General features: G+C 35.4%; 2 protein-coding genes across 6 annotated transcripts; one reads left to right on the top strand and one right to left on the bottom strand.

Moving 5' to 3' along the window:
• Window positions 1-113: 113 nt before the first annotated feature.
• On the top strand, window positions 114-6,917 carry LOC106176247 (uncharacterized protein C6orf118). Its single transcript, XM_013558556.2, has 8 exons — window positions 114-231; window positions 1,792-2,693; window positions 3,058-3,183; window positions 3,461-3,645; window positions 3,960-4,015; window positions 4,324-4,514; window positions 4,834-4,949; window positions 6,155-6,917. Exons 2-8 carry the CDS (start codon window positions 1,803-1,805, stop codon window positions 6,324-6,326), a joined length of 1,737 nt encoding a protein of 578 aa, XP_013414010.2. The 5' UTR covers window positions 114-231; window positions 1,792-1,802; the 3' UTR covers window positions 6,327-6,917.
• On the bottom strand, window positions 6,800-13,089 carry LOC106176189 (uncharacterized). 5 transcript variants are annotated; one of them, XR_015331776.1, is made up of 3 exons: window positions 12,813-13,089; window positions 8,877-8,967; window positions 6,800-8,632 (listed from the first exon to the last, which is right to left on the bottom strand). XR_015331776.1 is itself a non-coding variant. In XM_013558454.2 (2 exons), the coding sequence occupies exon 2, from the start codon at window positions 12,240-12,242 to the stop codon at window positions 10,752-10,754; it is 1,491 nt and encodes a 496-aa protein (XP_013413908.2). In that variant the 5' UTR covers window positions 12,243-12,244; window positions 12,813-13,055; the 3' UTR covers window positions 10,095-10,751. The 5 variants fall into 5 exon arrangements, 1 of the variants encoding a protein (XP_013413908.2); XR_015331774.1 differs by lacking the exon at window positions 12,813-13,089 and adding an exon at window positions 9,425-9,621; XR_015331777.1 differs by lacking the exon at window positions 12,813-13,089 and adding an exon at window positions 9,147-9,387.
• Between the last annotated feature and the right edge of the window lie 1,270 nt (window positions 13,090-14,359).

Here is a 14,359-nt window from a genome sequence, read left to right as displayed (position 1 = left end):
CCAGTTATCAACAAACTATTTTCGATTAATTTAAATTTTATTTAAATTTATTCAGAAAAATTGAATTAACTTTTGTGATTTTCACAAACATTTGAATTTATTTTTGGCTTGTCTTCATTAATGTGAAGGTCACAGATGGTTGCTACGGAAACGATGGTGAAACTGTCATGGCGGATCATTGACATTGTTTTGTTGCAGGTGTATTTACTACATTAAGAGTTTGATTGACTAGTAAGTATGTTATTAGCCTTCCTGTTTACTGCTCACAGACATCTTTTAGATGGCAGATGTCATTGGAAGTGTATTGATCTTAATGGACGAGTAACATAATATTCTGATTTTCGGTATTTTAGGAATATCAGAAAACAGTTCTGAAATAGGCACTGGCGTGTCTGTTATCTATGTGTACCATTACAAACCTTAGCATATATACTATAGAATGGATATATATGTTTAACAGTGCCCTATAATATTTAAATACAATTTACAGTATCAAGGCTATATAGCACAAAACTGCCTTTGCCTCAGTTAAGGCCTAATAACCACCTGTATTACACACTCTTAAGGTTTTTGTGACATGGCATACAAATGGCTTGTGTAAGTATTAACACTCACTTGTGTAAGTACATGTACAACAAATGTACTGGTAGAATAAAAATACTAAAATATTATCAAACTGTTGCATGAACCAATAAATAAGCACTTTAAATAGGTTTTATTCATATTAATTACTTTTTCCTCTGCAAATTATAACAAATCTATGCCTAAATGTATCCCTTAAAAAGTGATTGATGTTGATAAACAATATTGAATTTTGGAAGAAAGGTCTATTCTTAGTACACAGTATTGATCCATAAAATACTGCTAACTTTGCTTTGTGACTGGTGTAATACTTTATCACACCTGGAACTCAGATGGAAGTGACGGTAAACTGTATAATTACATAGCCCACCGAGTCTTGTTGTCTCTGGCCTGTTTTATGAGAAGTGTCCAGACATCCCCCTTCCCCTTTGAATGCTCTAGGCATGAGAAGTTTCTCATACAATTAATGAGGCATTATGAGAGAGGCTAAAGACTCAAAATAAGTTTATGGTACTGTAATTGACTTTGGATACGGCATACTGAGTACCTTGGTGATTAGGGGGAGAAGTGTTGAAATATCCATCCGGAACTAAAATTTTTGCTATATTTAGTTTAAAATATTTGGACAAAATGGTCCTGTTCTAATGGACATGATATGTGCCGTGAAACTTATGGACGTACAGGATAACCAACTTAAGTAAAGGTCAAAGGAGGGTCTTGACAGACATAAGTGAATATTTGAATAATAATTATAATAACACATATCATTGAGGTATCAAATTGATGTTCATGTAGTAAGTTTCCTGTTCTTTGAATCAATGTTGATACAATGTGACAGCATTTCTTATGATAAAATGTCCCTTTGTGCTCTTATATTGATCAAGAGCAATTATAAAACATAAATTTACACAATTTTAGGATAAAATCAATATTTCTGTTTATTAAGTGTGGATAGATTGTCTGCACACGCGAAAAATCAATATGTGTCTAAAAAGCACTTCAATAAGTATACCTTTGCTTATTGACTAATTTTTCACAAGTCTACCAGGTGTTTTGAGGTAAAAGGCACTTTGACACCATGCTTACAGTATTTAATTTAGATTTTATGACAAAGTAAGTCTTTCAAGGCATACATTGTTGTGTTGTACAGTATCTTCATCTGTACACTGTACTAGTATATGCACATTCTTAGTTTTCTTTATTTTATAGGTACTTAAGCTATGACTATGGCTGCTGAAAGAGGCAGAGATAGAAGACTGAATGAATTACTGGAACAGGTGGTGGTTGCACATAGGAAAGATATCATGGATTATAGTGGAGGTCATCTCAATGAATCTAAACTCCACAAACCACCAGAGATGGCAACCTTCAAATCATGGCCTAGTGCTCATGCCGGACAACTTACAATGAAGCAAAAACATGTGCTTGCAAAACCAAAAAGAGGACTCAAAAATAAATCAGAAATGGAAAAAGCCATCATGGACTTTAGTGTTGGGACATCAGGTGCTCTTCCAAATCCTCCACCAACAAGGACACATAGGACTAAAGGAACCCCCAAAAAGAACAGGTTGAAAGATATTGAACATTTAGTAGATGGGAAAACAAGCTTGTCACCAAGTCAGTCACCAGAAGCCCATAAAACACCAAAAAATCTAAAACCTGTTAAAAAACATAGATTAAAAGACATAGAGAATTTTGCAGATGGTAGAGTCTCTGAGTCTCCTCCTCCTCAAAGTGAGGACTCATATGACGGATTACAGACAGAACCTCCAGTGCTAGTTGAGGAGCTGAGGCTTCCAGATGTCATGCTACCCAGTCCAAGAGAACCAGAAAAGGGGAGGTGGGAAAGCATGGACAATGAAAATACTGATGATGACGAGGAGGAGGATGAAGCAAGGGATGAATCCCCAAGGAATCTTATCCCTAAACATCCACCTAATACATTTAAGCATAGGTTTATTTCAAGCCACTTAGGTGGAGTAACAAAAAGAGATCAGTATGATCGCCTTAAGGATTTTGAAAAGACTGTGATTAGGAAACAGGATGCTATGGAGAGAGAGGTCATGTCAGGGCAGAAAGCTGTAGAACAGCTGGAACAGAAGCTGAAGGAGGTAGAGTATCTTTTTTTATTATTATTATTTTTTTTTTTGTATCAATTACATATGTACGTAGACTAATTAATGTATGTTATTGATCTTGGTCATTTGAACAGCGGTGCTGAATTGATTTCTATCAACTTCTTTCAGTTGTATTGATCTTCACCTGGGTGTCATTGATAGGGCAGCCTATAATTGTTCTTTTATAAACATAACAAGTTAAGAATTATAAACATTACAGGTATATGGTGAAGACTTATAGATATTGTAGATATAACAATAAACATATAAATATAAAAAGATTAATTTTGAATATTGAAATATATTTAGATTGTTCTTTGCTCATTTTCACCATTTTTAGTATTTTGTTGTTTTTTAGGAATTAGCAACATTACCATATGATGGTTATGGTCCTAATTTTCACAGACTACAAATCTACAGTAACACATTGGATGACATGATAAGAGAATCTCCTACATTTGCATATGTGCTCAGACAGATCAAGGTAAGTTTTCGTTCATAATGTTATTTAGCAAATACTACTTTAGTATTGATAATCTTGGTCAAATGCTTAGCATATCCCAGTATGGCTCAAGGAAATGTGTAACATACAATACTTACAGTAATAGAGTCTGCAACCTGCAGTCTGCAACATAAGCCACTTGTTCAAGGTACAAGATTCATGTAGTTGACTTTAGTAGATTTGGCATTTAGACTAGCAAAATAAAATAAAACTTTAATACTAGTCTGATTATATATATATATATTTTATCATTTCAAAGGGAGAGTATGACAATTATTTGTCCACTCTGCTGGACTCTCAGACCTCTCAACACAATAAACTGTACGAACAGATCCAACAACTGTCTGACAGAGGTACATCAAAACCCAAGCATCTGGAGGCTGATAAATCCAGTGTGGAGTTCATGGAAAGTGAGGCAAAGAAGATGCTCTCTCTGAATGAAAGGTGTGTATTTCACATTTTGCATTAATTGGAGTATATAAATATAGAAAAAATATTCTCATAAAGATACACAGGGAGAAGTAAACATTCTTTCTCAATCCATGTCTCCTGTAATGTAACAAATTGTAAAATACTTCTTACATGTAAGTCATTCTTATGTTCATTGATAATTTTTCCAAATTAATAAGAATTTAAGTGAGCTGACAAAGGGTTAGATTTACATCTTTTATCTTTTTTTATTTTTGTTGCTTGTGTAAGAGTAGCTATTAAAACTAAAATAAATGCTTGGCACTAATTTGGAATATCAATTTTTTCAGCCTTAGAAAAGAAGTCCAGCACGAACTTGAACTAGCTGCTGCAGCTCCTGAACCAGGTACATAACACACCAGTCTATTTAATTTTCCCATGATCCTATCCTTAAATTCTTAACTATGATCATGTTTTATTTTGTTGAAACAAGCCAAAGCTGTATACTTTTTCAAAACACTGTAAAATAATTCTAAACATTTTATTTAATTCTAGCCACATCATTTGATACTTTCACTAAATTCCACTATTTCATTTAATACCTTCATTAAATTATAAAATGTGCAGGTCAGAAATCCATTAAATACGCATTCTATACAGAAGTTTTCACTCAATGTTGTTTTAAAATGCATAAATTTCTTTTTATTTTTTCAGAACCTCCGAAGCGCATTATACCCACATTTGTAGGAGTGCAGAAGCAGGACCTGGCTGAACAGGTGCAGGACTTACACACCAGTATCACAGAGAAGCTAGAGACTATCAATGCTACCAGGCAACACCTACATGAAAAGTTTGTGCCAAGCAGTGTGTGCAATCATTTGGAACAATGTGTTAAGGAAACCGAGGTATTTTGATTGATTCATAGTTATGCAAAAGATTATTAATTTAAAAAATACTGATGTGAAAAAAAATAATATTAAAAAAAAATTAAATTTTGACCATGGGTTTGATCTTCAAAATAACTTTTTTCCATTTTTATCTATGGAACTGTAATTGTTGTTCATTTTCAAGACATTCTTTTATTACTTTTGTTTAAAAGTGATTCTATTTTATTTCAAAATATAGTGTGGTGGTTGATAAAAAGATCATTTTGTCTTTTGGTAATTAAATATTATACCATTTATGTTTTTAATTAAATTGGCTTTTACTTATTTTTACATTCAGATTGAAATCCAGAAGTTAATGAAACAAAATGAGTTCTGTGACAAGGAAATAGAAGAAATGGAAAATGATTTCCATGAAATTATAGATGATGCAGAACTAAGTGAGAGAGACATTAGGTAAATGAATTTTTAGCCATGTTTATTGTGTGATACGTAGTACCGTTTTATTCTGCATTGTGTACTGCATGCTGTATTTTCCTTGACAACACATACAATAAGGGAGTTCTTACAGATTTTTTCTTCTAACTCTTTAGTTTTATAATACCTCATAAATGAATATAGCTATTTTGAACATGTAGAAATTTTTAAAGTTTGACTAAGTATATATAATTTCAACAATAACATGGCATGCACAACTCACTTATTATTTCCAGTGTTGTTATAATATATTCACACTGCTTTTCTTCCCTGCATTCACCAATGTAGGAGTCTTAGAACCCTGTTAGATGGTAAACACAAATAATGTTTGAGCTTGCCAGTGGCAGATCCAGGTATTTCAGAAAAGGATAGAGAATAACAGTTTGAGAAAGGGTCAGATTTTGTGCAGAATATTCCCCTAACTTTGGTCCTATTTTTGGACTTAGTACATATTTGGAGAATTAAAAACTTTACTGGAAAAGGCAAGCTCAGAAAGAGAGATATTTCAGATTTTTTCTGCCACTTGGATCTGCCATTGTAACTGTTGATGTTGTTACCCCCTGATCAAGGATATAAAATGTGGTGGTTCTGCATGCCATATTCACTTTACTGCTTATGTTGTTGCTTTTGGTGTACCTTTCTATAAAATATCAATGCATGAGGTTACAGAATATATTTTCATGTAATGATTTACTTGCAAATGAAAAATCTTGTGTTTGATTTTTTTATTTATACATTCATTTCTGCATGTCAGTATGTGACACAGTGGAATGGTCTGGGTGTTGTGGACAGAATGATGGGTATCTGATTATTTTGCCCCAGTTTCCTAATTGCCTTCTGCTTGGTTTTTTTTCATCAAAGAATCAAGAAGAATATTTAAACATATGTATAAAACAGACCAAACTTTCATCTTAGGATAGCCATTTTTCTCCCTTTGGAAGATTCTGTCTGTTGTTTTATTTTTTAAATGGTTAATATACAGTTGTTGCATCTCATTTGCAATGTTATAACAGAGGTAATATGATTTTTTCCCCACATAAATTGTCTACTCCAAATCCTTTGTTTTGTCGTACATGTTTGCTTTTTCATTTACTTAATATCTTTAAGTCTTCTTTCAAAATTGTACATGGACATTAAATTATAAAATTCTTTAACAATTAAAGTTCATTGCTCTCTTTATACAGGAGGATATGGAGAAAAGTTAATGCTGTGAAAGCAGTGGACAGTGCCAAGTCCAGCAATACTGCATCCGGGTGGACCAGTGGTCCCACACCCTCCAGGGCACAGCCAGGCCAGGAGGACAGTGATGATGATGAGAAAGAAACACAGAGGAAGTGGAATTGGTACATTTCTTAAAAATCAAATCCTACACATCAAATCCTATAATGAAGGAAGGAGAACATAATATTGTTGGAGCAGTACACTGAATACTCTGACCTGCTGTGATTTAATTCAAGCACATTATTATTATTTTATTGGTTTGGAATCTTCAAAATGGTCTAGTCAGATAATATGTGGAGTTCAGGGTGGGGTGTCCTTAAAGGACATCCTCTAGGCAAGCGGGTTGCCCTGAAACCAATTTATGGATTGTAGACATGCTAGCACTGTCACTGTCTTTTAGGAGATTACTTGTACAATTTGATAAGCATGTATCTTTTGGTAACACAGCAAGTTCTGATCAAAGTAGTTTCACAATCAATAACTGCTTTGTTATATTTTCATAAACTGTTATGTTATTTTTGAATTGTTCTGTGACAGAAAGAATTGGATTGACCACACAAAGATGCTAACATTAACACTTTTCAGGTTAAAAATCAAACAACAAAATATCAAAAGTCAAACCTTTTAATTAAAATTAACAAGATACTCAGTAAAACACTTCTCTTTTATAGAAAATATCTGATAAAACTTTTATAATAATGTATATAATAAAATTCACAAAACATTCATATTCTTTGGTGTCGGTCATTTTGTTGCTCTTGCAGCTATTTTTCTGTGGTGTTTACACTGACAGTGGATGATTTTCTGTCCAAAAAGGAATTAGGAACATAATATATCTCCATTTTATTTCCTGGAGTAAGGAGAACACTTTTCCCGTCTTGAAGGCATCTTTGATATTTGATACCTGATATTTGTGACGGCCAAAGTTTGGATATTTCTTCAAATTCTTCCTGCCCCACGTGAGAAATGAGATCTTTGTGAATGTGTTTCACCGCTCTGGTGTGGTAGTTTAAACAGGGTATTTGTTCAGTCTCGGGGTAACAACAACAACAGTAGCTCCTTCGAATGTACTCCGACGACTTGTGAACGCAAACATAATAAAATATCATTATGCAGTAACCTAACAACATACCTATAGCACAAGCAGATGCTATGTACACATAATTTGGATCAGTTAAATGCATGTTTTTACCCATTGGAAGTGTAATCAACATTATATTTTCAACAGTATAAAGTATGTAGTATGCTATTTGTTCTCCATATAAAGGAACATTTGGCGGGACTGTTTCGCGATAATAAATGAAAATGTTTAGCAGACTGTTTATAAGAATTTTTAGCATTCGTTGAGCAAATATCCATTTGTCATTTTTATTCAGTAATACACCGTCCCAGTGACGTTTAGCAATCATATAAGTAACTATTATTAAGTAATGGGGAATTATAAAAGCTAAACTGACGAGTGGATATACCCAACTGAAGTAAACGAAGGCCAAAAATCGTGAACCCAGTAGGAGGGCTTTGTACAAAAATATTAGAGCCATTTGTCGAAAACCTAAACCATTTGGTGGTTTCAATTTACCCGTTTGTGAAGTATATAAGTGTTCTTTAACTAACTTCTGATGTAAAACTATACCCCATACCAAGGATAAAAAAGAAACTGACGTGTTCACAATTTGGAATGTTTCTACGTTTCCAAACTTGAGCATAACATAAATGTTGATCATAAATTGAGGCATGGCTTCTACAAGACTTTCAATCAAACCGAGACGTAATAATCGATGGTCTTCCATGCGCAGTGTCTTCCATCGGTGCTTCCAGTATGTTATCTTCTCAACCTGACTAGCATTAGGGTTTAAATTCTCCGATTCAGCAGACGACTCCGCTTTCTGTGAGACAGGTAAACAACAACTTGAACAACAGGGGCAAATGTCGGGTGGCACTGACGCGCAAATTTGGCAAAACAGTTTCCATTTTCGCACCATTTCCCTGGCTGATAGAAACGTTATTCTGAGCCACGGCAGTGGAAAATCCAAGAGAAAATAAAAAATCAAACGACAAATGTCACGTTTTCTTTTCGGTTTTTCCTTTGTCATGACAATGTTCGAAAATATTGATGATAACAAACAACAGCCGATGACGCTTGTAGCACTAAGCGCCAGTGAAGTTAAGTGACCTCTTAAGTATAAAACGTGGTATATGAAATAAATATCAAGCCCTACATCCACGTAACTTACGATCGTCGACACAATATTGGCAATTATAATATTTTCGATCAAGCCGATCAAAAAGACAGCCTTTCTCAGTTTGTTGACATTTGCCCATGGTAAACATTTTGACCAGCAGAGAACGCCCTCCTCCAGATTTGTATCAACTTCTAGAGGCCACGTCAGTTTACCCTGTACATCGCCTTCTTCGTCCCTGTTGTCATGTTGTTTGTCTTCCTGAAAATATGGAGAAAACCATGTTTATTTTAAAATCATTAATAATTAATAGAAAGATTTGTATAAAAGCAAATACATGGGCATTGACCAAAAAAGTTTTAAGTAGACCTACATTTGTGCGAAGCTTAGATAAAATTAACCATTCATCACAATTTAGTAGTCACGAAGATGATTAAACCAAAGACGAAAGATAAAATTAAAAACAATTTTAAATTTATAAACGAAAATAATTACGATGACCTACATCTTCAATCGCCTCACTGTTTACGTCACTCGCCATTTTTAACGCCACTACATGTGCAAACAATCATCTACGGTATATGTTGTACCTGAGCCTGAAATAAGACGCAACATTATGCTTTAACTTTCCTTCAGTCTGGCAAACAAACAAAGAGGTGATTCGGTAAACTAACATTGTTGCTGTATTATTAACCTCTAGAGATGTTTGATTAGTTTAATAAATACGCTAAATATAGTACCCTATCGTGGGTACGTGTTTCGGGAAATGGTATACCTACTGATCGACTCCCTCTCCTCTTACAGTTATTATCTATAATGTCATGGCGAATGTCATGGGAACGGAGATTAAACACAGATGTTAAAAGACTAAATAACTTAACATAAATGCACTGTATAACAACATGTATAACGAATTCATTGCCCCACCATTAACAACAACAAATCAACATTCAAGGATTGACTGCACTCGTTGTCCCATTGAAGTACTGACAGCGAGTAATGTTCTCTAAAGAATATGTGAAGGTCGGTGAATGTCGCACAGCTATAACTTACGATTATGTTCAAACATGCTGATGTAGGCCTTCGTTGTGGTATCGTAATGTGCGAATGATATTCCACAAAGAGGACCTCCTGCACCCCAGAATGTTAAATAACTGCAGTCATTTAGCGGCGCCTTTCGGTCTCAAATTAGAAACATTGCACCCCCAGTATTCCCATGAACTAAATATAGCAATATATGATTTTACATTCTTAATTTAAGGTAGCTGCTAAGTATAAGTAGGCCTATGAGAATCAAAACCTAAACTGAAACCTCACCCTTTAACTCGGTTAAGCCTGACGAACATTGATTGTCTGTGGTCTTAATCACGTAGACCGGTATTCTCATACTGTTCTACCGCCCTATTCTCCCACGCGATTTCTTTATGTCAATACGATAACACTTTGGGCTGTCTGGGACAGGGATTTCGTCTAACCCGAAGTCTTCACATTAGGTGACCGTTATATAGGTCAAGGTAGAGCTGATAGCTCACCTGTGCAACTTTTGGCGGGCATGCTTCAATAGCATAGGAGGACATTATCATAGTCTGGGTTAATATATACTTTGTGAAGTCGGAGTTCCGGGTTTAAGTTATTTTTGCATTGGTGAAAAATTTTTATATGTTGCAATGCAATTCAACTGAGTACACATAAACCAGCTAAAACTTTATAAAGAATGAACAAATGTGATTACTGAACATTTTATTGAAAACTATTGCCGTTTACAGGACAAGGAATATTGGAATTCACACAAACAAGGTTACATAACCAATACATTACATTACATTAAGGTTACATAACCGAATTACATTAAGGTTACATAACCATGATGTGAATCATTGAGCTTTTATCGATAATGAATAATCAAACAATGGGAGTACTGTGAGCAAATACACGTAGTTCCTGCCTCTATGAACAAATGGATATTTATAACAGCCCGATGCGCTGAAGTCTGGGTCTGTAGAAAAGTTTATTCCAATAGGGCACTTTTTTTAGAAGTAAAATATCATTTTTATGACAAGGCACTAAAGGACCGCCCTAAGTCTCCGAGTTCACTGGAAACCAACCTTTCTACTATTAGAATGTATTTAATATAGGAATAGATGTTCGGTTTAACGTGAAACTTGGGGTATTGAGCAGAGTTTCAAGCACACGTGTAGCTCTCTTATGTGTTGTTTTGCGCAAAACTTTTTCTAACAACGTATATAATTCAAGGCATTTATATCGGAATAATTCGAAATGCACATCTGCTGTTTTGTGGTTTGTTTTACTTAGAACTACATGTTGCTACTTAACTGGTCCAAACAACAAAATACTGTTTTTCATTTCGTAGATTTTTTTGTCAGTCACAATCTGTCTTGGTGGTTGTTTCTGCACTACAAGTCTCCCGTAAAGATGAAATCAAGTCCGTCGACGTGACATTTAGTAAAGCTGGCGGAGACATACATAGAAAATCTTGCCCCAATGAGACGGTCCCTTTCACTGTCAATTCGTAGAGGGAGCAGCCGCAGTGCAAAGGATTGCTACCCAGATGAATTTTCATATAGTCCATTTTGAAAAAACATACATCTAGAGAAGTGAGAAGATTGCCATGGACGTCCAAGTCTAAGCGAATGGTGGATAGCGAGGCCTCAGGGAATGCTGTGTAAGAAAACTGCAGTATCATATTATTGCTGAGAACGAGCTTCCGAAGATTCTTCAGCTTTGAAAAAGTCCCAGGTTTTAATACCATGATTTTGTTGAAGGACAGATCCAGAGTTTGCAGGTTGGAGAGACGGTTTATTGTTTTTGGAACGTCTTCAAAGCTGTTTCTCGACAAGTTGAGTTTTATCATTTGAGCCTTTCTATGAAAACTTCGTTTTGGAAGTTTAGACAGTCCATTATCTGCCATTTCTAACGTTTTCAGCTTTTTACACTTAGTAATGATCTTCGGATACTCTGTTATCATCATAGAATTGAAATTGATGTATTCCAATTTTTCTTGAACAGAAGCAAGCGCCTTCCGGGAAAGAAATGCGACTTTTTGTCCACCAAAATACAGCATTTGAAGTTGTGTTCCTGCAAAAGCAGCCGACGGAATTTTCATGATTTGATTATCAAAAAGGTTTAATTCTTTGAGTTTGGAAAGTTTTTTAATTTGAGGCGGAATAGATTGTAACTTGTTACTGGCGAGGTTGAGAGATTCTAAATTTACCAAACGGTCCAGCCCGTCTACACCAGAAATCCGATTTTCGGACAAATCTAGTCGTGTTAGCCTCTTCATAGAGTTTACTGATAACGGAAGATAAGTTAGTTGATTTCCTCGCAAATCCAGTTCTTCTATGGATTTTGTCACACACATTATGTTCTCAAGCCAGATATCCGAGATAAAGTTGTATGACAGCGACAGGCGTTTGATATTGCATAAGGTACCAACAGCCAGTGGAATAAACTTGAATCCGTTTCTGTCCAAATTCAACTCTTCCAGCGTTTTTCGCAATCTCCTAAAAGGACGTTGAAATACCACTGCAATCTGATTATAAGAAAGATTTAAATGCTTCATCTCAATGTTCACAAAATCTTCCAACCCAACTTGTTTTAGGTCATTTAGGCTCAAGTCCATTTTGTCTAGTTTAATTATGTGTCCAGTATTGGCCGGAACGTCCGTCAAGTTCCGCATGGAACAGTCCAGTGAGCTCCTGCTGAATGACTTCCAAGAATTACAAACTCGGAATATGGAAGAAAGTTCTAAATTTGTCGCAGATTCTACGACGGGTGAAAAGAGATGAGTGACTGCAAGCACAAAGAACAAACATCTCAAGTGTTGAGTGACAGTCATCCCAACTGTATGCATATCTGAAAAAAAAAAAAGAAATATCTGACATTATACAGTATAAACTTTCACCTATAGGTACTACTAACTGCCATGTTAAATAATTCTCAGCCTTAGAGGGAGATGGAACGTGAGGACATATTACAAACCCCTCGTTTAAATAATCTCCATAAACAGTGTTGACCGCAGAGTCTCACAATCCTGTCAATAAGTCTTTGTGCCCACCCTCATCTTGCCCCATCCCTGAACTTTATGCGTTGATTTCTCATGAAATAACGCTAGCGTGCAAACACTTTCAGGGTATCTTCCAACTAACAATATATTTTTGCCTGAATAAATGTCCATAAAAGTATTTACCGGTTTAAATTCGGACACTGTTTTAAAACGATATCTTAGAAAAATGATTAAGATTCAGTATCTGAAAAACACACATATAAGATTTGCCGGGTTTGAAGTCAAAATAATTCGGTGTTAATCAGGTGTGCTTTTTAAAAAAGGACACTCTGGTTGTAAAATTGATGAAGTATTCCTCAGTAAAACAACGAAACATTTAAATCATCTACAATCCTGAATAGTTCAAATTATACCTACCAAGTCTTCGACATGAATTCAAAGTGCAGAATGAACCAGAAACAGCGCCTCTCACGATTCCAGAACTTCCCTCTTTGAAAGCGAGCGATTAAGTGTTCCGCGACCAAGTATTTAATGCATGTTTATTCATTTGCGTGATTATTAGCTTCAGCATGAAGTCATTGTTAATGCAGATTGTATCTCGTTAAGACAGGTATTTAATAACATGTGTGCAGACCTGAATCACTGCGTTCTTGGCTTCACCGCGTAATTGAACATCGCCGATTCGCCTCTCCTTTGTATTGTGGCATCACTGGTCCGAAACGAAATAAATGAATTAACTTTCGAAAACTTCCTTACCATATTCCTCTTAAATTACATTCATATTTGTACATATGCAGTTAAAATTATGCCGTTTATAACTTCTTTGTCAATTAATATTTTATATTTTTCTTAATTTTTAATTAGACCTACTAAGTAAACAATAGATCCCGGTGCAGACGAACTCAAGAGCTTTGGCTTCGATAGTCAAACTGCTAGGAAAGCCCCGTGTTAAAGAATAAAGCTTGGTCATTCGACTGTAACATACTTATTTAGCATAAACATTAAACATTTCCACAAAAGATAGAGTGAAAAATGCAATAAGCGCATTTGTTGCTCGATCATTAAATCCATAACAAAATGCACTAGTTTTACTTAGGTTTTACAGTCTCGCCTAAATAAACGAGCACAGAACTGTTATAGGTAACGGATGTAAGTATGATAAGGATCCAGATCAAAGGGGGCGATGCATTTGCTCGTTTAATTGCATGTTACCTTTACTGCAATACAACATATATCACTGACAGCGTTCAAAATTAAATAACGTTAGTGCATTGATATTACCCTGAATTTCAAATACTACTGTTTTCCCATTATTGTGTTTGTGAGTAAAAATTCCAGGAAAGTGCATGGCTGCGATAGATATGACCATGATAGAATGGAAATGCAAGGGCAGAGGAGAGTGGGTTGGAGAGGGGGGGGGGGGGAGGCGGGGAAAGTAACCGTTAGCTCATATCTGCACCGATATAGACAAATTCTAGTGAATATTTACAAATTTTTGTAAGTTACAAAGTTTTGAGACTACGGCCCCTGTTCGCCTGCGCTGTGAGGTAAACGTTTAAGTAGGCCTATGCCTAAACGTCCTTCTTGCGTCTATCATGCAGCGCCCAAGGAAACAGAAGGCATCATGCAGTCGATGAATTAATAAATACTCCCATTGTGTTAGAAGAGAACTGTAGATAGGTATTTTCTCTTGGGTAAGCTTAATACAAAAACGTCTTGATAGATACTTGTCACTATAGAAACGTTTTTACTCATATACTTTTACGTGTCTATAACCTTAAGTACCAATTGATACGCCGTCTCCAAAAAATCCAAGTACTAGCTACATATTGTGCCGGTAAACTCACATGCCGGTATACCCACGTGCCGACAGATCCATTAAAGCGAGTCCATATACCAAAATATTTCTTTTTTACAATTAAATTAGTTTCCCTATTTGGAAGACGTTAAATAAAGCGAAAGCT

The sequence above is a fragment of the Lingula anatina genome, chromosome 1, assembly GCF_051362555.1.
Source record: "Lingula anatina isolate TDL-2025a chromosome 1, LinAna3.0, whole genome shotgun sequence".
NCBI lineage: Eukaryota > Metazoa > Brachiopoda > Lingulata > Lingulida > Lingulidae > Lingula > Lingula anatina.
Note: the sequence above shows the minus strand (reverse complement) of the source record. Positions and strands in the feature narration are given on the sequence as shown.

Coding starts and splice junctions, on each gene's coding strand:
- LOC106176247 (XM_013558556.2), top strand. CDS start 1,803: ATGACTATGGCTGCTGAAAGAGGCAGAGATAGAAGACTGAATGAATTA. Junction 2,694..3,057: donor TGGAACAGAAGCTGAAGGAG/GTAGAGTATCTT, acceptor GTTGTTTTTTAG/GAATTAGCAACATTACCATA. Junction 4,016..4,323: donor TGCTGCAGCTCCTGAACCAG/GTACATAACACA, acceptor TTATTTTTTCAG/AACCTCCGAAGCGCATTATA.
- LOC106176189 (XM_013558454.2), bottom strand. CDS start 12,242: ATGCATACAGTTGGGATGACTGTCACTCAACACTTGAGATGTTTGTTC.